General features: G+C 37.3%; 1 protein-coding gene across 4 annotated transcripts; it reads left to right on the forward strand.

Annotated features, from left to right (window-relative positions):
• The first annotated feature begins 2,188 nt into the window (after nucleotides 1-2,188).
• LOC131534625 (RLA class I histocompatibility antigen, alpha chain 11/11-like) lies at nucleotides 2,189-19,555 on the forward strand. Of its 4 annotated transcripts, none has more exons than XM_058767625.1 (8): nucleotides 2,189-2,435; nucleotides 2,921-3,219; nucleotides 12,315-12,569; nucleotides 12,746-13,024; nucleotides 13,142-13,423; nucleotides 18,583-18,699; nucleotides 18,825-18,857; nucleotides 18,951-19,555. In XM_058767625.1, exons 2-8 carry the CDS (start codon nucleotides 3,165-3,167, stop codon nucleotides 18,989-18,991), a joined length of 1,062 nt encoding a protein of 353 aa, XP_058623608.1. In that variant the 5' UTR covers nucleotides 2,189-2,435; nucleotides 2,921-3,164; the 3' UTR covers nucleotides 18,992-19,555. The 4 variants fall into 4 exon arrangements, with proteins under 4 accessions (XP_058623608.1, XP_058623610.1, XP_058623609.1 ...); XM_058767627.1 differs by having other exon boundaries at nucleotides 12,428-12,569; XM_058767626.1 differs by lacking the exon at nucleotides 2,921-3,219 and having other exon boundaries at nucleotides 18,951-19,554.
• The last annotated feature ends 5,661 nt before the right edge of the window (nucleotides 19,556-25,216 follow it).

Below are 25,216 nucleotides of genomic sequence, written 5' to 3' on the forward strand. Positions count from 1 at the left end.
TATTTTCTGAAAATGATAACAACAGATGTGGGGGATGAGAAGTTCAGTCTGCTTTTGGATGAGTCGACTGATGTCAGTGTCTCAAAATACCTGGGTGTGCTGATTAGGTATTTTAGTGCTAAAAAAAGAACACTTGTGTCCACATTTCTTGGGCTGGTTGAATTGGAGGCGAGTGATGCAAAATCAATAGCAAAGGCAATAGTTGAGTTTCTCGAAAAGTGTAACCTTAAAAAAGAGAATCTTCAGGGTATTGGCACTGATAATGCCTCTGTGATGACTGGGGTGCACAATGGAGTCCACAAGATTTTAAAAGAAGAATGTGCTTTGCCCAATTTGGTACTCATTCGCTGTGTGTGCCATTCTTTACAACTGGCTGTCAGTGCAGCATCCAAAGAAACCATCCCTATATGTGTTGAATACTTAATCAGGAAACCTACAACTGGTTTTCGATTTTCCCAAAACGGCGAGAGGCATACAAAGCAGTGTATGCCACCATTAATTGTGGTCAGAAACCCCTGCAGATCACCAAAGTGTGTGCCACACGTTGGCTATCGATTGAGCCTGCGGTAACTCGTATATTGGACCAATGGGAAGAACTGAAACTCCACTTTGAGTTGACCAAGACCAGTGAGCATTGCTACATGGCAGATGTGCTCCATGCCATGTACATGGACAAGACCAACTATGTCTACCTTACATTCTTAAAATCAATCCTGTCCGAAGTACAAGTTGCAGTGAAGTCATTTGAGGGTGAACATACAGATCCTGTCAAGCTTTTGGACAATCTGGTTCACCTCTTATCATCAGTTTGCAGCAGAGTAGTCAATCCTATGGCAAAGATTGATGTCCTGAAGGATGCCATTGATGGTCATCTCAGACCAGCACCATATCTTGGGTACCTTTTTGAAAGCACAATATCCCAGCTCAGTCTTGCTCCAGAGGACGAAAAGGTCATTCGGAGACGATGCATCAACTATGTTGTTGCTCTAAGCAATCTCGAAATCTGTTCAGTGTTAAGGAAACAATGAAGCACAATAAAAGCAACACTGAAATGATATAAAATAAAAGCAACACTGAAATGTAGCTGAGCTACTGGGGTACCAGCCCCAGACAATTGATAAAATTGTTTCCCAATGGAGAAACATACATTTGTTGAGGTGGGAATCAACTGAAAATACCATTGAGTTTTGGAGCGAAGTGTATAACTACATAGATGCTTCCGGTCAAAACCATTCAAGAACTGTACAAAGCTGCACTGGCTGCCCTCTCCTTGCCACACTCAAATGCAGAGGTTGAACGGCTGTTCAGCCAAATGAGTGTGGTCAAGTCAAGGTTAAGAAATAGACTGTCACTGCACTCTTAACTCCATACTCCTTGTGCGGTATGGACTGAAGCTGGCTGGTGATACTTGTTACCAGCATAAACTACCCAATGACATTCTACAACAGTTTGGCACCACCGCAGCATACAGTTTCAAAGCCATTCCATCCTCTTCTGCTGATACCAGCTCATTGACAGAGCAGCTGGACAGTGAAGATGAGGATGATTTGCTTGCTAACCTATGAATAATCAAAGAATGGAGTTTCTGGAACTAGTGGAATCAATGGCAGTGTACACTGAATTGTGAATGAAAAAAGTGCAAGAGGAAACACTGAACAGCTAACCAGACAAGAAGAACCACCATCCTAAGAGATGCCTAACAACAGACACATCATATCACATTCAAGTTAAAATGCTAGCTACAATTGTTTGATATAATTGTTCATTTACTGATACCTTGTTATTAACATGTATAATTGTTGTTCATTTAGGTAGCATATTAACTACCAATACAGTGCTTTAATTGTTGTTAATTGTTAATTTCACAAGTTAAAAAGAAAATAGACTACATAAACTGTGATTGTTCAAAAGAGTGTAACTGTTCAATATCAGTGTTATATTTAAAAATAAAAATATCTGATCAAAAAGGTCTTGTGTTTGTATTACTTTTACAAATAGCCTACTACACGTATATATATTTTTTTCAAACAAATCTAAATTAACATTTTAAATAATGTTTTTGCTGAGGTGGCCAGTCAATTTGAGAAAACTCATTGTGTTTTCTGTATATTACATGAAGATGCAGTTTTGTGTTGCGATTACGTAATGATGTCATGACACCGTGACGTCACAGCGTCATTTAGCAACATTTAGCAACTTTTAGCAACAAATCGTTCCGCCTTTAGCAACTTCCTCTGAAAATTAGTTGGCAACAGTGAATGGACTATTCCTTAACGTTCCATTGGAGTTCGCGAAGTGACGGAGAAGAGCAGCAGGTGGATGATAACGGGAAATGAGTTTGGCTGAATATTGTAGATAGTTTGTAGTTGAAAGTAAAGTGTAGTAATCCAAATCGAAGGAGCGTTTATCGATTGTGCGTGTGTGTGCATCACATCGTAAGTAATCATATAATTACTGAGCTTTCACGGCAACTCTTAAGGATAAACGCCATTCCGCCTGTTTGAGTGTTTGCATTTTAATATTGTTTACATGACTGTAATCCGCTGCTATTTTACCACTACGTCACATGAAACCTATGAATAAAATGGCCTTCATACAGTAAATTATCAACCTGTCTGTACGAAAGCCTGTCCTAGATACCAAAGTTGTCGTCCACACGGACTGATTTTACAGTGTGACGTTAACGTTAATCAGTATAGCATCGGCAGTGTTATTATACTGCGTCACACTTGTTTACATTAATAACACATCATTGCGCAGCTGTATCATGCCTATTTACATTGATTATGCTGCTATTAATGTTAAGGATGCAGATTTGAGTCTCTAATCAGTGTTTATTTGCATATGTTTGATTATCATGCCAGTGTGTAAATGGTTCTCAGAATATGGTTGTAATTATATTTCTTTATTGTTCCTTTAGAACATTAATACTGTTCAGTAAATGCATCTTTGTGAAGAATCCTTCTCCAGTCCTGTCCATATTTGGCCGCCTCAACCAGTGTAATATAGAGTTGTCAAAACAACATTCCAGCAGGAAGTGTTTACACCACAAGACAACATTCCAGCAGGAAGTCATTACACCACAATACAGAGAGTTGTACAGTACTAGTTTAGTGCCATTACAACAGCACAAAGCACGCAATCCTTGGAAAATCTCAGCCATTATGTACAGAGTTTTTTTCATTATTAATGTTTTGCTTCCAGCAGCTTCTCCTAGAGGTAAGTGTTACAGTATTTAAAATGTCTAATGAAATATATGTAGAAATTTGAGTCGACTTTAATGTCGCATAGATCACCAGATAGTGGTCGACCGATAGTGGATTTTACCGATACTGATAGTTAGGTTGGACCACACTGGCCCATACCGATTAATCAACCGATAGTTTTTACAATGGATACTGAACGAAAACTAAAATAGAACTTTACTCTTTTTAATAAGCAGTAACAGTAATGAACCATACTTTGTAAATTAATAAAAATTTTGTATTAATATTAAATATTATATTGATCATTAGTTATTTCATAGTTTGCTAATGTTAAAAGAAGAAACTTTAAAATTTAAAAATGAAGCCTATTAGTAATAGTAAATGTTGAAATGAAATAAACACATTCTAACAAGGAACGATACTTCTACAGCTTTCATTAATGTTACAAATGGACTCTTATTGTTAAGTATTACCATTTAATTTCAACAGTCATGCTTAAAGATAGTCATCTCAAAATGCCTACACAAGGCCATATTAAAATTACATGCACAAGTTATTGATATTGTATGTATACTCTCACATTTTATATGCTGCTATTTTAGAACACTGCATGATTATCTAATCAAAATCTAAAAAAAATGTCACCAGGGCCTAAAACAAACTTTTTGCCACACCAGCCAATGGCCGGTGGCATGATAAAATTTACCGGCCGAAATTTTTTTTTACTGGCCATGAAACTCTTTTTGCAAAAACAGGCAGTTATTACTACTACAATGACTAAAAATATTTACAATGTTTTTAATTTATCCTGCTACTGGTGTCTCTATTAAATGCATTGTTCCTCAGTTTTACCTATTAATTTTAGCCATTCAACATTACAGTATAATTTAAAGCCATTATTTTTAACATTTAATAGGCTCTAAAATATATAACAACTTATAATTTAAGTGATTTTAAAACATATAAATTGTATATGCATAAACTATAAAGATTAATCTTTATTCAAGCTACAAAAGTTAACCAGCGACTAAAACAGTCCAGTGATTTCTCTCTTTCTTTTGTTCTTTGATTTACATCAATGACAGACTTCAGCAGGTTTCACTTTAAATCAGCGCTGTCTCTTTAAAACCTGATGCACATGACACGGATCTGAGACATATTCGATTTTCTCCAAACTCTTTACGGTCATCTAAGACTTTATAACTCATTTAAAACTAGGTTTACGAGGTAACTCATGGTAAACCACGTATTTTGACATAATTGTGTATGTTTTCGTCCGCTGAAGCGCTACTGGTGCGCTGTCTGAAGCGACTCTGCGTATGCGTACAGCTGAACGTGTAGCCTTTCAAACTATATACTGCACTGCACCATTTCCTATGTGTCGGGTCATGAAGAATAAAGAAAAGTTAATCTTCCGAAATGAAGCAGCAAAATCTTCTCAGGTAAAAGTTATTAGAACCGTGTCTAGGGACAAGCTGGCCATCACACTGCTCTGACCTTATCAGCCTGTTTGTATCCTATTATTTGATTCGCTCTTGTCGCATATATCATAACAGCTAATCACGACGATCTTGTCTTTGGAAAATATTATTTTATTCGCTTATGTCAGAAACTGCGAATCTCTTTAAAACTAGCTGTTGTTTTCACTACATTGCATTGTAATGTTTCGTAAAAGTTGTACCTGCCAACTGGCGACTGACACTGTTACATTTATTTGCCAACGTAGATTTTTACTCGCATTTGGCGCTTGGCGAGTGTTAATTTTAGGCCCTGTGTATCACGTTCAATTCAAAACTGTTTATTTAATCACCAAACGGACATAAGTTTGCTTCAAGAATGAACTATGTGGCGTAAATGAGTTTGAAGTTTGGTGTTTAAAAAAAACAGAGCAAATGGAAAGAGAACGCGCGATCTGTATTACAGCTCTCTATATGAAGCATACAGACTGTATTAGAGCCACGAAAGGCAAACGTTTTGCTGAAAAATGCACAATACATAATTAAAGCCTAGGGTGAAGTCATTATGTAAATTAACAATGATTTGGGACAAATATAATGTTATTTAATGGAAAGCTATGTGAATGGCGCTCTGTTCCGCGGCAGAATTTTCTGTCGGCTGCATTTAAATGCGTGTTTGAAGTTTCCCGCTCTGTGCAATGCGCAGTATCACATGCCAAAACAAACAACATGTGCTGTCAGTGATTTCGTTCTCGTACTGTATAATGACAGCAGACCATTCTCAGCCAGTCCAGACGCAACACGCATGGATTTTTGCCGATGACCGATAGTTCTGCAAATCAACTATCGGTGCCAGTTAATCGGCAAAACCGATGAATCAGTCGACCTCTAATTATTGATATACTTTTTGATTCAATGCCCTAAGTCAGGGGTTCCCAAACACATTCCTGGAGCCTCCCCAACACTGCAAATTTTGCATGTCTCATTTGTCTGATACACCCCTTTCAGGTCTCGGAGTTGCTACTAATGAGCTGATGAGTTGAATCAGGTGTGATTGATAAAGGAGACATGCAAAATGTGCAGTGTTGGCTCCAGGAACGAGTTTGGGAACCCCTGGCCTAAGTTACTTTGAGAGTCTACATATGTTGTATTTTTATTTTTTTTTATTTTTTTTTTTAAATTTTTTTCATTTTGCAGACGCTTTTATCCAAAGCGACTTACAATTGGGGAATACATAAAGCGATTCATCTTGAAGAGGCAATCTGACAAACAAAGTGCTTGTAACACCAAGTCTCAGGCATTGTTTAAATAAGTACAAGCTAGCAAGGGAAGGAATAATACGACGGCGTTTTAGTGCCTCCGTTAAAAAATAAAAAAAAAATCTAAGATTACGAGAATAAAGTCGTAATATTACGAGAATAAAGTCGTAATATTACGAGAATAAAGTCGAAATGTTTCGATCATTTAAATCGTAGAAATTAAAGTTATAATATTTTGAGAGTATATAGCCTATATCGCGCATGCAAATTGCCCGCGTTGAGAGCACAGGGAGAATTTGCCAGGCCATCGGAATTGATTTGAATATTGTTGTGTCCGAGCGGTCGCATCATCTTACTGGGATGTCAATTTTAAGGACTCGCGGGAACAGCTTAATATCAAGAATATGATATTTATTAACAGACTGAACAGGAACAACTGTTTATCTTAACATAAACTCACACACTCAATCGACATTCCTTTGGGGGGCGCTGTAGCTCTCTTATTTAACCCTTTTTTAATACACTACAAATATAGCTATGTGGGATTATTAGCAGAAATCATACCATGTGTCATACTCGCGGGGACAGTATGCTTGGATATAATATTTAATGTATTCCATTGCATTCATTATTTGTAGTGCGCCAGCCACACAATAGCAATAGCTTAGCTTTGTGCTTTTAATATAAAACAAAGTCTCAGCTTTCAAAATCAGTTTTATAACGAAACACAAATTGTGTCTTACAATAATGTGATTTTCAAGATCTTTAATGTGGCGTGACAGATCGCTGTATTTATGTGAATAAATTCATTAAATTATTGTGAAAATTCCACCACCTGCTCCGCAAAAACGTCCCAAACTTTCATTCATCACATAGCCTGTGGACTCAAATTTGTTAACATACGTTATATTGTTGTCTTTTCTGCTGTAAACGTTAAGTGACTATTCACAAACTGTTTTATTCATGGTATACTGTAAATGAGGACATAATATTTAATGTCTTCCATTCATTATTTTTAGCGCGCCAGCCAACCAGTAATCACAACAATTTTGTGCTTTGTTGCTTTTACACACAGCTCAGCTTTCAAATTCTGCCAGTTTTATAACGAAATACATAGCAAGATATAAATTGAAGGAACATCATAAGGCATAAAAAAAAAAAAAGGTTTAGCCTAATTTATAATGAAAATGTCTCGTCGTTCGTTATTGTAATCGGAAAGATGATTGACTCACATGCCGCTTAACAAACACATTATTGCAATATAGCCTACAAACATTATGTATTTTATCTATAAAACTGACCGATTTTGAAAACTGAAATTTGGAATATCTCCCGGTGCTCCAAATCCGGGCCATTTCATTGCGCAAAAGGCTAGAATAGCCTATCTCAAAATATTATAACTATATAATCTTTATTCTCAAAACATTTCGACTTTAATCTCGAACATTTCAACTTTATTCTCGTAGTGTTTCAACTTTATTCTCTTAATATTTCGACTTTATTCTCTTAATATTTCGACTTTATTCTCGTAGTTTCGACTTTATTCTCGAAATATTATGACTTTAATCTTGTAATCTTAGATTTTTATTTATTTTTTAACGAGGCACTAAAACGCCGTCGTAGAATAAATAAGGAGAAAGAGTTTTTTTTTTTTTTTTTTTGTGTAAGGTGAAGTCAAGTAGTGTCGAAAGAAATGAGTTTTTAGCTGTTGCTTGAAGATTGCCAGGGATCCAGCACTCCGAATATGGGTGGGAAGATCATTCCACCAGCCAGGAATGGTGAACAAGAATTTTCTGGAGAGTGATTTTGAGCTTCTTTGTGATGGTACCACGAGGCGTCGTTCACTAGCAGATCTCAGACTTCTGGAGGGGATGTAGATTCTTAATAGTGAGTGCATGTAGGCGGGTGCTGAGCCTGTGGTTGTTCTATAAGCAAGCATCATTGTCTTGAACTTGATGTGAGCTGCGATTGGTAGCCAATGCAATGAGATAAATAGAGGTGTGACATGGGCTCTTTTGGGTTCCTTGAAGACCAGTCGTGCCGCCGCATTCTGAATCATTTGTTGAGGTTTGACTGTGTTTGATGGAAGTCCAGCCAGAAGAGCATTGCAGTAGTCCAGCCTAGAAATGACAAGGGCCTGGACAAGAAGTTGTGCAGCATGCTCCGTCAGAAAGGGCCTGATCTTTCTGATGTTGTGTAGTGCAAACCTGCAAGATCGAGCAGTCTTTGCAATGTGGTCTTTGAAGGTCAGCTGGTCATCAAAGATTACACCGAGATTTCTGACCGAAGTTGTTGGGGTAATTGTTGATGAACCTAACTGGATCGTGATGTCATGCTGTAGAGTCGGAGCGGCGGGAAAGACAAGAAGCTCAGTCTTTGCCAGGTTGAGCTGAAGGTGATGTTCTTTCATCCAAGCCGAGATGTCCGCCAGGCAACCTGAGATCCTTGCAGCTACCGTTGGATCATCTGGTTGAAAGGAGAGATAGAGCTGTGTGTCATCAGCATAGCAGTGGTAGGAGAATCCATGTGCCTGTATGATGGGACCCAGTGATGTAGTGTATGTGGAGAAGAGGAGGGGTCCAAGAACCGATACCTGAGGAACCCCAGTGACCAGTGTATGTGCTTTGGATACCTCCCTCCCAGGCCACCCTGAAAGACCTACCAGTGAGATAGGATTCAAACCAGCGGTGGAATTCCAGCGATGCCCAGTGATGAGAGGGTGGAGAGGAGTATCTGATGATTGACCGTGTCAAACGCGGCAGATAGATCTAGCAGAATGAGGACTGATGATTTGGAATGGGCTTTTGCAATTTGCAGGGCTTCAGTGACCGAGAGAAGCGCAGTCTCAGTTGAATGGCCACTCCTGAAACCTGACTGTTTAGCGTCCAGTTTGTTGTTCTGTGAAAGAAACAATGAGACCTGGTTGAAGACAACACGTTCAAGTGTTTTCGCTATGAATGGAAGGAGAGAGACAGGTCTATAGTTTTCTATAAGAGAAGCGTTTAATGTAGGTTTTTTGAGCAGTGGGGTTATCCGAGCCTGCTTGAACGCAGTGGGGAAGATGCCTGTGAGGAGGGATGTGTTGATGGGAGAGATTGCTTGCAGAAGGTGTGAGGGGATTGGGTCAAGAGGACATGTTGTAGGATGGTTGGAGAGGAGAAGTTTGGATACTTCAGCCTCCGTCAGGGGACAGAAGGAGAAGATGGTAGTTTTAGCAGTGGATGTGGTTGGTTGGGGGTCCTGTGTGCGTGGAGGTGAGAACTGATCACTGATCGATCTAGTTTTGTCTGTAAAAAAAATTGCAAAGTCATCAGCTGTAATAGAAGTGGTGGGAGGTGGTGGATGGGGACAGAGGAGAGAATTAAATGTTCTGAAGAGATTACGCATGTCTGGAGCGCTGTTGATCTTGTTGTGGAAATGTGAGGATTTGGCAGTGTGGACATCAGCAGAGAAAGATGAGAGCAGAGACTGATACCTACTCGGGTCCGACGGGTTGTTTGATTTGTGCCATTTTCTCTCTGCCGCTCTGAGTTTAGTCCGATGTTCACGAAGAACATTGGATAACCAGGGGTTAGAAGGGGCAGCCTGTGCTGACCTAGAGGAGAGAGGACAAATGTCGTCTAGGCAAGAAGTTAAGGTAGAGCATAAAGTTTCAGTAGCTGCGTTTACATCCAGAGATGAGAAATGGGTAGGTGAGGGAAGAGAGGAGGATACTACAGAGGAAAGATGGGAAGGAGAAAGGGAGCGAGGTTTCGCCTAAAAGTAACCGGTAGGGGGGTTGGTGGCACACGGGTAGCAAAATGTAGTGTAAATGTAATGAAGAAATGGTCCGAGATATGTAGCGGTTGTACCAGAATGTTATCTGCAGTACAATTGCGTGTGTAAATTAAATCAAGTTGGTTGCCTGATTTGTGCGTGCTAGTAGTGGTAAGGCGATTGAGATCAAATGAAGCTAGGAGTGAGTGGAAGTCTGTAGCATAAGGCTTGTCTAGGTGAATGTTGAAATCACCAAAGACTAAGAGTGGAGTGCCATCCTCCACGAAAGAGGACAACAACCCATCCAGCTCCTCTAGGAAGGTGGCTAGAATTTGTCCAGGGGGACGGTAGATTACCACAATCTGGAGTTTTATCGGAGCTGATACAGTAATGGCATGAGATTCAAATGAGTTGTAATTGCATAGGGTAGAGCGGGTTGAGTATTTCCAATTGTTTGAAACGAGCAGGCCAGTACCCCCACCCTGGCCAACTTGACGCGAAGTGTGAGAGAAAGAGAAATTAGTAGAGAGAGCAGCTGGGGTTGCTGAGTCTTCTGGACGAATCCAGGTCTCAGTCAAGCCCAAGATGCTGAGAGTGGATTTTAAAGAAAAGGCAGAAATGAAATCAGCTTTGTTGACGGCTGACTGACAATTCCAGAGACCCACAGAGAAAGCCAGAGGTGTAGTGGAAGATGTAGAGATAGGGCGTAGGTTAGCAGGATTACGTTGCCGTCTGCGTGTGATTTTAGAGCGTGGCTGAGAGAGAACCGGAATGTTTTGGAGACACATGATAGAGGTAGAAGGAAAGAGGATAGGAAAGCAGAGTGTGTGAGGAAGGAAAAAAGATACTTATGTGTGTAGCTCGGTGTCGTTGCTCGGTTAAAGTCGCGCAGGAAAAAGTCGCAGGTCTTTACACTCCTCAGTCTTCACACGAGGAGGCTGAACACGACGACTGAACGCTTCCGCAGATGCTTCCGCGTCAGCGCACAGACCTCAAACAAATACACAGTCTAGAGTGAAAAAAAGCTGTGAAACTAACACTTCACACTTAAGTGCAGCAAAGGAGTTTAAGCTAAAGGGGCAGTTATTATAATGACCAGTAAATGCAATCAAAAATATAAACCACAACGAAAAAGCAGAATAGAAATAGGTAGGAAACGGAGTATTCTTTCCTAGCAGTCAGTAATTAATTTAAACAACAGAACTAAGAACAAGTATTAAAACACTTACGCGCTGCCGTCCGTCTCTTCTGGTGACTAATCGGCTGTATTTGACATCAAGAATTACATTTTGTATTGTTGCTAGTGAAGAATGTTCAAGAACATTCAAAAAAATGAAAGTGACAGTCACACATAAGATTAGGGTGAACTAGGGTGAATTCAAGTGAACTGGGCTATAAAGCAAATTTATATAATATTTTTAAGATTTAATTGTAAATAACTGCAAATTATCCAGAAATTGAAAAACAACTACATTTTAAATAGTTTTTAAAAAGAAAGACAATATAATAAAACAGACATGTTTTACCTTAGAATTAAAAACTAAGAAATATGATTAATTAATAAAGAAACTCCATGACATGCTTTTGCAGAGGTTTAGTTTCCTCAGCCTTGTGCCAGGGTGTTGATCAAGTCCCGGTTCTCAAGCTTTTTTATGATAATTACTTAACCCCTTAACTGTCACTCACAGTTTTGAACATAGACATTATAGTGCACTATCCAAACTTAAATTTTTATAATTCATGAATGAAAACATTGTAAGATGGTTTTGATGTACCATTTCCATGGTAATGCAATGTCTGATTTTAAAATGGGTTTCAAAGGATGAATTTTGAGATTAAGTTTTCAACTGATATATAATTTCTTATGATTTCTAATACGTGATAGAGAAAAAGGCAACTAGGAAGACTTTCTGTGACAAAGGTCAGAACTCCTGTTATGATATAGATTTTTCAGGTCCACTCTTGTCATAAATTAATCTATTACTTTTCCTACATAATTTTTTAACAAAAAAAGTGGTAAAATACCTATTTAGATTAGGATTTAATTGTAAAATAGTGAAGTTAAACGTAGGTATCCCATATACGGGACGGTGACAGTTAAGATTAAGATCACAGGTATTGTAGTAGAAAAATGATTAAAAACACCCCCCACACACACACACAATTTTTTTTTTTCTTTTTGGTGAAACAGATTTAAAACCTGTAAACAAGCTGTTTTTGCTCATATGATTGACATTTTTATGTGATTAAATGGTTGCAAGATCTTATTAACCAGAATTAAAAACTCTGTATTGCAATGAATATAATTTAATATGAATCTTTGGAGTTGAATTACATGTTGGTATATCATTTCTATCTTTCTGTCTTTTGTACACAGTTCAAACCTTTAGTTACCTTTATCTACCTCCATTATATACATGTAGGTGTGTGAGTCATTTCAGATTCTGCATATGCTGTCTGGATGATGATCATTTCAATGTTATTGTAGAATAAAAAAAGCTCATATGATGTTAATTTTGAGGTTCAGTCTATGTACATGATGTTATGCATCTACTATTCACTGGCAGTTGAACAGTTCATGGTTTAATAACTACTAAAAAGACCCCCACCTATTATTGAATATTTGTTTTCTAAAGGTTCTCACTCTCTACGGATGCTTCTAACTTGCATTAAACGACAAACACAACTTCCTGAATTAACTGGCACAATGATATTGGACGACATCACAGTAGGATATTATGATTCTCAGACAGGAAGCTACATCGCAAGAGCAAATACTACAAATGAAGATGATGTGATAGATCCAAATCACCTCAATACCATAAGTGATTATATGATTGCTCATTTTATGAGAAGATCAGATTATCTGAGACCCATCAACCACACAGAAAGTAAGTTCATATACAGATGATTATATATCTGCTTGCAGTGTGACTGTTTTGATGTTTATGAATGAAAGATGGATGCATGAAAAGGGTTATTTTTCTAACAAATATTTTCATTCTTCTGATTAACGGAATGGTTCCTGTGGCCAGATGTGTTGACATCTTTCTTTCTTTCCATACAGGTCATGTAGTTTTTCAGGTGATGGGGCTTTGTGAACAGCTTGACAATGATAAACCTGGACAAATGATCACCAAGAATGCATTTAGAGGCTCTACAATTGATGAACTGCGTTTTTTTGATGGCAAATTCACATATCAGGGTTCTTTAAATTACACAGCTCAACAAATAAAACCTACTCTAGAACTGTCCATGTGGCGCCATGAGAATATATTCTACCCCGCCTGCATAAAAACTCTGAAGAATTACCTTGAAAAGAGAGGAAAGCAAGTAAACAGAAAATGTACATGTCAATGTATTCTCTTTTAATTTACAGATAAGTTCAGTGCAATTATACTGCAATTTCATATGATAATCATACATTTTTATATTTTTTATTCTTTTCTCTCTCATTCTGCAGTGAAACCACGAGTCAGACTCATGCAGAAAGCAAACTCAGATTCTGGAGGGTTTCGTGTAAATTGCTTGGCAACAGGATTTTATCCTCGTCACATCAACCTGACCCTGTTCAGAGACGGGCAGCCTGTAGCTGATCATGAGATCATTGGAGGAGATCTGCTGCCCAATGGTGACGGGACGTACCAGATGAGGAAGAGTCTAGTGATCAGTGCTGCAGACAAACACAAATACACCTGCTCTGTCACACACCTCAGTCTGGACAACAAACTGGACATTGATTTAGGTAATTTTATTTATTTTATTTTACCTTTATTTAACCAGGATGAGACTCATTGAGATTAAAAATCTCTTTTTCAAGAGTGTCCTGGCCAAGACAGGCAGCAGTACAACCATACATGCATACAAACATAAAATACACAGAAATAATAATAACATAAAACAACTGAAATAACAAACCCTTTAAAGTCAACCACAATCCTTAACACATCAGGCAAAACATCTGCAGCCAGATGTGGCTGCCTCCAAGTCAGTTAACATCCTTTAAAAGCGACTAATGAGACCAACTTATTGAGTTTCATGGATTTCTGTAACTTGTTCCATGTAGAGGGAGCAGAATACTTAAACGCCTTTTTTCCAAGCTCAGTTCTAACCTTTGGAACAGACAAAAGGAAAATCCTGGGAACGAAGATTGTAAGTCCCGATATTATTTACACTGATGTAGGTCAGAAGATAGGATGGAAGTAGACCTAAGATAGCCTTATATATAAAGAGATACCAGTGTTGAAGTCTTCGCGTTGCTAGAGAAGGCCATCCAACACGTTCATAGTTCACAGTGGTGAGCGAGGACTTTAAAACCAGTGATGAACCTCAGAGCTCCATGGTATACAGTGTCCAGTGCATGCAAACTTTGAAACGAAGCATGCATGTATAAGACATCACCATAGTCAATTATAGACATAAACGTAGCATCAACCAGCCTTTTTGTAGATTCAAACGAAAGGCAGGATTTGATTCTGAAATAAAACCCTAGTTTAAGTTTTAATCTTTTTGCTAGCTGCTGAATATGAAAAGTAAAAGAAAGAGATTCATCTATTAAAATACCAAGATATCTGTATTTAGAAACACATTCAATCTTTGTACCCTGAGAAGTGAGGATTGAAGGCAGATTTAATTTGGATTTCGAATTTGAAAAAAGCATAACTTTTGTTTTTTCAGGATTTAAAACAAGTTTTAAATCATAAAGATTCTGTTGAAGCGTGTTAAAATCAAGTTGTAATTGTGAGAGGGCCTGGTCTGCAGTGGGTGCTGAGCAATACAGTACAGTGTCATCTGCATAAAAATGAAATTTTCCTTTATACACGTTACTATCAATATTATTTATATATAGGATAAAAAGCAATGGCCCCAAGACTGACCCCTGAGGCACGCCTTTTGTTATTTTGAGATAGCGAGAGGTGTTTCCCTCCATCTGCACACACTGAGTTCTGTCAGTAAGATAATTAACAAACCAACTAACAGTTTGTTCAGAAAGTCCAGCCCTATACAGTCTGTGCTTAAGCACTGTGTGGTCCACTGTATCAAATGCCTTAGAAAGGTCAATAAAAAGGGCTGCACAATGCTGCTTGTTGTCTATAGTTTCAGTAAAGTCATTTAAAACCTTAAGCGCTGCCGATGTTGTACTATGCCTTTTTCTAAAACCAGATTGGAAATCAGATAAAACATTATTACTGTTAAAAAAAATCCTTTAATTGATCACTGACAAGGGACTCTAAAACTTTGACCAGAACAGACAATTTAGAGATCGGTCTGTAGTTATTTAAGATAGAAGGGTCACCACCTTTTAACAGGGGAACCACAAAGGCTGATTTCCAGATGGAAGGAATGACATTTGTGTTTAAGCACAGATTAAAAATATTAGTTAAAGGCACGGCAATAAAATTTACTGCTAGCTTTAAAAAGTAGGGATCCAGTTTATCAGGGCCTGCAGATTTTGTTGTGTCCAAGTGCTTGAGGGCTTTATTTACATCTGAAACTGTAATAGGACTGAAACTAAAAGACTGACTAGAAGGATCTGAACCAACAATCTCCACTGTAGAAGAACACTCATATTGAGTATTAAGTGACTCAAATAAAAATGTTCAAAAGGCTGTAAAATGTTCATTGAAAGAATCAAGTATTTTGGTCTTATCAATAAGTTTTTGAGAGTCTATCACAATGCTTGAAGGAAACTCCTGGTCTTTACTGCTTTCTGATAATAATTTGATAGTTTTCCAAAATTTTGATGGATTATTCAGGTTATGAGTGGTTTGAGAAAGAAAATAATCAGCTTTGGCTTTTCTAATTTTTAGAGTACATGCATTACGCAATTGCCTGAAAACCAGCCAGTCAGAGCTCTGATTTGATTTTCTGGCTTTTGCCCACGCTACGTTGCGCTCATGGAGAATATTTGCTAAATCAGGAGAAAACCAAGCATTATTTCGGCCTTTAATTCTGTACTTCTTTAGTGGAGCATACTTATTAATTATATTGTTAAACCCCTCATAAAAAAGGTTCCAGGCACTATCAACATCTGTACTAATATTAATTTTTTCCCAGTCATAATTAGATAAATCGTGAAGAAATTCTTGTTCTGAGAAGTGCTTCATATTACGTTTAACAAATAATGCGTGGTTTGGTTTTAGGTATTTTAGTATTTCGAACTGTTGCTACGACACAGTGATCACTAATGTCATTTGTAAATATAGAAGCAGTTGAATACTTATAAGGGACGTTAGTTAGAATCACATCTATCAGCGATGATTTTTAAAGTTTGGCCGTGTGGGACTGTCAACAATGTGAAAAAGATTTAATGAATCACAATAAGCTCTAAAATCATCAGATACTGGTTGTAACCAGTTCCAATTAAGATCTCCAAAGGCTACTAATTCCTTAGAGTTACAATCAGAAAGGAGTTGCATTAAGGAAAACAGAGCACCACTAACAGCTGAAGGTGTCCTATAACAACCAATGACTGTTATACAAAGTGATTTAGGCTGCATTTACACTGCAGGTCTTGATGACCAATTCTGATTTTGTGACTATATCCGATTTTTGGATGGCGTGCTTACATTTCTTTTAAAAGTGACCCATATCCGATGTGTGCCTTTTACACTGCACTTGGTGAAACAAGCCAAAAATAGCATATATGACATCACAAATCAATTTGAATGGTACATTAAGTTTAATTTATTGACATGGAATTCATATAGAAACGTTTTTAATGCAATAGTTACATCTATACATCAAAATAATTATCCTAGTACAGATTCTTCAGGACAGTGATGTACGCAGCTCCGCTGAAAGCTTGCGAGTGGAATAATACTCAGGTGGTAGATATTAAGCATGTCACATCGTCTGTGTTTTTTTAGTAATTAAAACTAAATGTGTTCATCAGTGACTGTATATCAAAGGCAGGGACATGTTTGTGTGCATTTTATTTTGTGGTTTCAATGGAACGAACGGGACTGAAGCGCTCGTCTGAGCACGAGCCGCCGTCACTGACAACAGCAGGAACGACCACTCAGCGTGATTTCAAAAGCAACACATTTCAGCGTCAAATCGCCTTTTATTTAACACAAACGAACGAAATTAATACTCTGCTACTCAACTAGAGATGTTTCATTTTTTACAGGTATGTCTGTACCGCGAAATGTTTCAAAAACCTCACTTTTCAATGACGTAGGAGTCGATTTACAGGGGAATATCCGATCTGACTGCTTACACGGCAGACGCAAATGCACGGATCCGATTCAAATCTGATTTATTTCCACATATGAATGAGGCCTGAAACCGATCGGAGAATATCGGAATCCATGTGATTTTTTCCTGCTTACACGGTCGTGGGCCATATCCGATCTGTGCCACATGGGAGGAAAAAATCGGAATTGGGTCACTTGAACCATGCAGTGTAAATGCGGCCTTAGAGACTTTGAGCTCCAAAGCTAAAAACTCAAACTTTTTAACTAACGATATTGATAGTAGTACATTAACTTGATACTGGTTTTTGATGTAGATTGCTACACCCCCACCTCTATTAGGGCGGTCAGTCCTAAAAACATTATAACCACTTATATTGATTTCTTTATCTGAAACCGATTTACTTAACCAGGTTTCAGACAAGACAATTACATCAGTATCTGTAGAGTGAGCCCAGATACGCAACATGTCCATTTTAGGAACAAGACTACGTACATTCAAATGAAAAAAAACAAGATCAGACCTTTCTTTAAAATCTGTCGGGGTGTTAAAACCTATAGGGGTGTCTGGGCCTGGGTTTGGATGCACATTTCCTGACATCAACAATAATAAAGCAATTAAACATTTTAACTTAAGTGATTTCTTGTACAATTCATTGTTTCTCCGACCAAAATTGGAGTCTAGGGGCACACAAGAAATAGTGATAAAGTTGTCATATAACATCATGACACTAGACTGACAGACCAAGTCAACAGTGTCAGAGGGAAAAAATAGGGGCAGAGGGAATGATGCAACATTAAATAAGCAGCCATATGCACACGTGCCTTTATATAATTCATACGGTATTGGGAGCACTGGACTGGAATAGCCATTCCGGTAGTAGGTGCCCCCAAAAATAAATAAGGACAAAGAAAAAGTAAAACAGAGAGAGGCAAGGAGCAACCACTTCTTTCTCTCCATGCCCGTCGCACCACCCAAACGTGGAAAGACGTTTGAGGAAAAAAAAAAAAATTCCTATACGGATTATCCGTTTCTCCGCGGCAATCAATGATGTTGCGTGTCGTCACTTGTAAACAGGAAGCCCGGCGAGTGAAGCAATGCTGCGAGTAAAAAAAAAGTTCAAATCAAGGCCAGCTGCCTTTAGAGCATCAGTCTACATCTTAAAACCAGCAGTAAAAACGAGGAAAAAAGCACTTTCCTTCATCATGAAGAGATCAAGCCCATCAAACTCAGCGACACGTCTGCACTCGAAATCCAGCAGGCTCCAGGCACCGACCAGTCAGCATGAAACAGATCCTCCAGAGACGACAAGAAAGTAAGCCACGGTTCCAGATAAATTTCGGTACCACTTGTGTATGAATACCGTACGTTTTCAAAATGCACTGCTAGAACTAACGCAGTGCCGGTTCACCAAGGATGTCAGTCCCGACTTAAACTGTACGGATTTGCGTCATAAAAAAACATCGAGTATGACAAATACCGACTCTACATTATAGTTATATTGTATAAAGACTCACAAAATGATCAGTTAGAAAATATCCCTTGAACAAACAAACATCAACCACTCAGTCACACACAAACAGAAAGACATGCTACCATCTTGGAATCAACGAGTTGATATTGAGATTCAGGTAATGAGGTAATTACAAAAAAAAAAAAAACATCTAACAATCAAAATAGTCTCTCAGTCTGCGGTTGATGTTTCAGAGTTTGATCACGGGGAACCATTTAAATCAGTGATTTCTTCAGTTCTGACGGTTTTGGCTCTGATGTTGGTGTTTGGAGCTGCAGCTGCTATAACTGCATGGAAAAGACGACGTGCAGGTATGACAAGAATTTGTCTAAATGTCTAAAGATCCTAGAAAAGGAAAAAAGATTTAGAACCAGTTATGTTTCAAAAACAATCAAATTAGAAATAATAATTATTTTGTCTTTCTTTTGGTGTTTAGATTCAATTAAAAATAGTTATTCTTCTGCTTCTAGTAAGTACCTCTAGTTATTTGTTACTTTACAGCATTGTATAAAGAAAACATTTGCACACTGTACATTCTTTAAACAATACATTTTGTTTTCAGCATCTGCAGAAAGCGTGGCCACAAAATCAGATTTGACGTGAATGCCATGACATTTGATGTGAAGTGACATGAATCTGTAAATGTTACCTACACAATTTCCACTATAATTCACTGGTTGAGACCTAAGAGGTAAATTATTCTATGTCTGCAAGTGTCAGCCACTGTCACACTGATTGATTGATTGATTAATTGTTACACTGTTATACCTTTCTATTCCTTTATGTAGAAGTGGACATACTTTGTGCCATTTACACCACAATTTTTATTCATTTATTTGATGGTGTTGATATGATATGTATATATGCTTTAATCCTTTTTTTTTTGTAATATAAAACGAGATTGAGATTTTCTTAAAGTTCATGCTTATATTGTTAGTGCTTCCTTTTATAAAAATTATAAAACTAAAGACTCTTTGGAGATAATGGAATATGCAATACTACTCTATATGTACTGAAGATTAACATGAGATTAGGCAAAACTGTGTGTTATGTTCCCTTTAACTCCACTCAACTTCAACATGTGATATGAGCCAGAATCATACATGAATCAAAATTTCTTCATTTAGTACAAGCAATAAAGTTGTCAATCCTAAAAGTTGATTTATCATGACTCAATCATTCCCTTCTGAAATTTCTAAAAAATAAATGTATATATATATATATATATATATATATATATATATTTTTTTTTAAATCTGACAAATTTTGCTCATATTGCTGACATACTGTATGCTTTCAGTCAGCATACTTGCAAATGATCAGTTATGAAGTCTCACTCCACCCTTATATGGATGCGCGCACATGTAAGTTGGAAGAGAAAGATCTGATGAAAGCTGTAGGTAACCCCTTAATTTTTTTTCCTATTTTCCGATTCCTGGACGAAATCACTTGCCTGTGAAAGGATAGTGAGAGCTGATGTTGGGGAATATAGCCAAATTCATGCTGAAGTATTATTGATGCAGTCAAAAAAACTCTCCAACCTCTTTGCAACCAGAAGCTTTAACTTAGCTTTGGCTTCCTGAAAGGAAAGTGCTAGAGATGTTATAACAGTTGGTAAATCTGATAAAAGACAGTCAAATTCATCCAAATGAAATAAATTGTTTTACATATTTAAAAAAGTATCAAAAATACAAAGAAATTTGGCCCCAAACATGCCAACTGAACAGCAGTGCTCAATACTGTACACACAGTAGGATTACAGAACTTGTCCTGAGCGTGTGTGTGTGTGAGAGGAGTACACATTTCAGCTTATGACTGTTTATTTGTATTAATTTATTTATTTTTCTGTTGTGTTTGTTGCACATGTTGATGCCTTGGTGACAGGGGTAGGGGGCTCCCATAAAAAGCACTGTGGCTTCTCCACTCAAATTCAGATGCAGTGTGTTTTCCATGGTGGGTGTGAACAAAACCAAAACTATAAACAGTTTGGCTCTGGATGGAATGCTATTATCTATCATGACAGTGCTTTATGTGGGAGCCCTCTACCCCTGTCATCAGGCACCAAAATGTGCAACAAACATTTACAACAGAAAAAAAAAAACATAAGCTGAAATGTATACTCTTGGTGAGTGTCTCTCTCTCTCTCAATTCAATTCAGTTCATATTGCTTTATTGGCATGACATACTTGGATACATATTGCCAAAGCATTGTACATAACAGAATAAAAACAAATATACATCCATAAATAAACAAAACAAAATACATCCATATATATTTATATTTTGGCACAAGTCAGCATGACATCAGAGCAAGGCGGACGTAACTCGGGACACTTTTCTAACCGGCATGCATCTCGCAGTGATCACCGGTGATCGGTTCTGCGCAGATTTTGCTCATCTCAAACAAGCCTATTAACACTGAGGTAAGGCAAAATGTTTCTGAAAATATTGTGAATGATGCTGAGGTTCCAGGTTGTAGTGATGTTGTCGGTAGGGGAGATGTTTGTGGAGATCCAGTACAGGAAAATGAAATGCTTGATGGGCAAAGTGAAGAAATGGATGATATGTCAGAAGCAACTGTAGAGAGTTGTAGAGATGATGATTCATGTGTTGACTTTGATGTGACTAATTGTGGAAGTGATTTGTATTCGATTGAGCAAATGAATGCTTTCTTGGATGAGACAAAGGGTAAAAAAGTTGAAATTGGCAAGTTTTTTCCTAATCTGGATAAATTTGTGTTATCCGTTATGAAAGTAAGACAAGAATGTAGCTTAGAAGTATTGTCTCAGCAGAAAAGGTTTCGATTAAAAAAATATATAACAGTAATTAGGCAAGGAGTAAAACCAGTCAGGGCGAAACGCCGTGCAGTGAAAAGTAAACTAAAATAAGTGCACAATGGGTATCAATCTTTTCTTTTTGTTTTTTTTCACACTATTGTTTTCCTCTACTTTTCTATCCAATCTTATTATGGATATCCTAAGAGTGGGGTCCCTTAATGTAAATGGGATTAGGGATAGAACTAAATGGTTATTGTGTTAACTAAATTACCTAACTAACTAACTAAATGGTTAATTTTATCAAAGTGTTTGGCAAATAGACTTAAATGAGTTCTTGATGTGTTAATACAGAATTTTTTTATTTGTATGTTTGAATGTTCTGTTATTCTTAAAAAATATATATTTAGGTCTCAGTTTTTAATGAATTATTAAAGAAGACCTAAAAGTCAAAGTCTCTCAGTCACTCTCTCTCTCTCTGTGCAAAGCTTAATGAAGATCAGCTGGTCCTAATTGTCATCAACTACTGGCTAGCTCTGATTGGCTGCTGGAGGCAGAGCTTATGGATAAAGTTGGAGACTCCCTGTGAATATTTCTCTCTTTGTTTTCGTTGTCTCCTGTGACTGTTTTCTTTTGTCCCAGACATTATCTTGTGTGCAAATAGTTGATCTGTTGGCTTGGTTGTTAGTGTACAACGTAATTACCTTTGAAGAGATGTTGTTGCTCCGTTTTACTCAGGTAAACTCACAACTTGGGGTTTGAGTTAAAACTTTAGAATTGTAGTTTTTGGAGCAGTAGGGAGGTGGATGCCTTTTTTGTTTAACGTCCATGTTTTCTCCCGTTTTTAGTTAGAAAGGGAGTAAGTTAAGTCTTCTGTTGTTTTTCAACTTTGTTTTGTGAGTTTAGAAAGTACTCTCCCTAAGTTAGATCTTTTACGTTTGTTGTTTTGGCCTGGTCCCCTCCCGAAGCTTTATTTGCTCCCCTCTTCATACTTTTTTTTTTTTTTTTTTGAGCTTGTCAAATAAACCACTTTTTGAGTGTAACAAAGTGTTTTTTGTTTTTTGGGAGTGTCGGGACCGGAAAGAGGAGTTCCTGGTAGACAACTAAGTTTTTTTTTTTTGGTTTGCGTGTGCAAGTTTCCTTGTTACCCCCTTCCTGATCCTACACTAGGAAGGCACATAACATTTCCAAATACCCCCCCCCCATTTCCAGCCCTAATTCATAAGTGATCTATAAGTGAGCTACAAATCGCAGCTCTGACTACGAGCTAAACCGAGGCTACGCAAAGAAATTAAACCAAACACCTTGCAAATGCTGTTGACTTTGCTTTCATGATGGAATATCATACATCTCACAAGTTATTTTGCCAAAAAACGACATATTACCAAATTCAAGGTTATTTGGGCTAGAAGTGGGTTACACATAACCGGACTATATCGGGTCTATAGTTAACTGAGACGGTGAAATGACGGCTATTGCTTGCTGGGACTTGACCTTTAAATATCCTGCTATTTCGGAATCGATTGACACGTCGCTGTCCTCCTTCTCCTCCACCACCACCACCACCACCAACAACACTACTACTATTTGGCAGTTACCAAAGCCAAGGAAATCTAAATGTAATCTCAATATTATAAAATATTTCTGTACTTATTTGTGTAGTTTCATGTTGTCAGGTCATTATGCTGTCAACACGTTCTTCAGAGGCTGAAAGTGAAATTAATGAGTGAGCAGAATACACAAAAATGAAAAATAATATCCCTATAGTTATATTTTTATGTAGTACGACATATTAGACCTATGTGGCAATTGTCATATGTGATGTTTTCTATTAACAGTAAAGTTGGAAATATTCCTCTTTAACTTTTCCATACATTGTTGTTTAAAAAATAAAATGCGATTTCATGGTTGATACAAGGTAATAGCTGGAGGGAAAAGGAAAGAGATATAAATTAAACATTTATATGTGGAATCTTGTTTCATTTGACATCACACAGCATTATTAACTCATAACTTTGTCTTTTTACTTATCTTCAAACAACCTGATCTTGCTTGTAATTAAACTTGAGATATAGAAGTAATGTGTATAGTAAGGTATATATACATGTTAATGCATGCAAAACTTTTTATTAGTATTTGTACATTTAATGCATGTATTTTGACATTTGTAGGGGAACAAGTTGGTCTGGTGGGGAGTGGCTAGAAACGGGAGAGTTTTTGTCTGTGTGAGTGTATTTGTATTTTGTCTGTTTTGCTTTATGTACAGTAGTTTCTGCATATTTGTTAAGGTCTCCCATGAAAACTAGATGGTTCACCTTAAGGGGTTTATCCTTAATGAACTAACAGAAAAAGTGAGCAAAATTAATCATCTTTTTAAATTAAAACAAAAGTGCATTACTACAGGTGTGGGGGAAGACCTTAAAGGAACACTCCACTTTTTTTGGAAATGGGCTCATTCTCCAACTCCCCCAGAGTTAATAAGTTGAGTTTTACCGTTTTTGAATCCATTCAGCCGATCTCTGGATCTGGCGATAGCACTTTTAGCATAGCTTAGCATAGATCATTGAATCCGATTAGACCAGTAGCATCGCATTCAAAAATGACCAAAGAGTTTCGATATTTGTCCTATTTAAAACTTGACTCTTCTGTAGTTATATCGTGTACTAAGACCGGCGGAAAATGAAAAGTTGCGATTTTCTAGGCTGATATGATTAGGAACTATACTCTCATTCCGGCGTAATAATCAAGGAACTTTGCTACCATACCAAAAAATAAATAAATATTGGCATCCCTGCATTTCTTTCAGATAATAAATGCACTACTTCTCCCTGAAACTTGTTGCAATTACAAATTGTTTGCGTTGGAACAACACAAAAAAGCCAATCTGAGACATTCTACACAGATCTCCAAAAATGGACTGGACAAAATTATTGACAGCTTTTCAGAACCTTCAGAAATAATTGTATTTCAATGAAATAGTCACACTGCAGGACGCATAATGCCAAGTAGGGGAAAATATCCCCTTGATAAGAAAGTTTGATTATTATATGTGAACCTGGATCACAAAACCAGTCTTAAGTCGCTGGGGTATATTTGTAGTAATAGCCAACAATACACTGTATGGGTCAAAATGATAAATTTTTCTTTTATGCCAAAAATCATTAGGATATTAATAAAGATCATGTTCCATGAAGATATTTAGTGAATTTCTTACCGTAAATATATAAAAACTTAATTTTTGATCAGTAATATGCATTGCTAAGGACTTAATTTGGACAACTTTAAAGGTGATTTTCTCAATATTTAGATTTTTTTTGCACCCTCAGATTCCAGATTTTCAAATAGTTGTATCTCAGCCAAATATTGTCCGATCCTAACAAACCATACATCAATAGACAGATCATTTATTCAGCTTTCAGATGATGTATAAATCACTTATGACTGGTTTTGTGGTCCAAGGTCACATATTGCACCTGTGATTCTGTCATAATGCATACCTCTGTTTTTTATGAATTCAGAATTCCCAACTATCGCTTATGTTTGCTGTGTGTTTGTTGTGGTAGATAATTTAGGACTGTGATGTGTTAAGGCTAAGATGTGATTATTTAAGGGTTTTACCACTGAAATAAAAACAGTACATTAAATGACATTCTTGCAAAATCCAATTTTCATCTGCCTTCAAAGCTGATAGTTAAATTGTACTTTTTAAATTTGTGTTGATATAAAAGATATAAAATAATAATAATAATGCCTTTCTGACCTTGCACTGGCATGATCACTTAATCACAAATGGTACCACTGAATGTATCCTGACAGAAATTGCACATACCATGACAATTGCTTCATCCTTGATGGATGCAATGCTGTGGTTCATCTTATGACCAACCACCCATTCCTCTCGCTTCTCATCAAATCTCTGAAGCTTCTTCTTGAGTCGCTGCTTCAGAGGCTTCTCCTTTTTACAATTCAAGCAGATCTTCTGTGCGCAAAATAAAATACCCTGACAAAAGGGACAAATCTTTTTTGTAGACCCCCCTGGCATTGCGAGAGGTAG

Source organism: Onychostoma macrolepis, chromosome 25 (genome assembly GCF_012432095.1).
Source record: "Onychostoma macrolepis isolate SWU-2019 chromosome 25, ASM1243209v1, whole genome shotgun sequence".
NCBI lineage: Eukaryota > Metazoa > Chordata > Actinopteri > Cypriniformes > Cyprinidae > Onychostoma > Onychostoma macrolepis.

Coding starts and splice junctions, on each gene's coding strand:
- LOC131534625 (XM_058767625.1), top strand. CDS start 3,165: ATGTACAGAGTTTTTTTCATTATTAATGTTTTGCTTCCAGCAGCTTCT. Junction 13,424..18,582: donor CAAACTGGACATTGATTTAG/GTAATTTTATTT, acceptor TTGATGTTTCAG/AGTTTGATCACGGGGAACCA. Junction 18,700..18,824: donor ATGGAAAAGACGACGTGCAG/GTATGACAAGAA, acceptor TTTGGTGTTTAG/ATTCAATTAAAAATAGTTAT.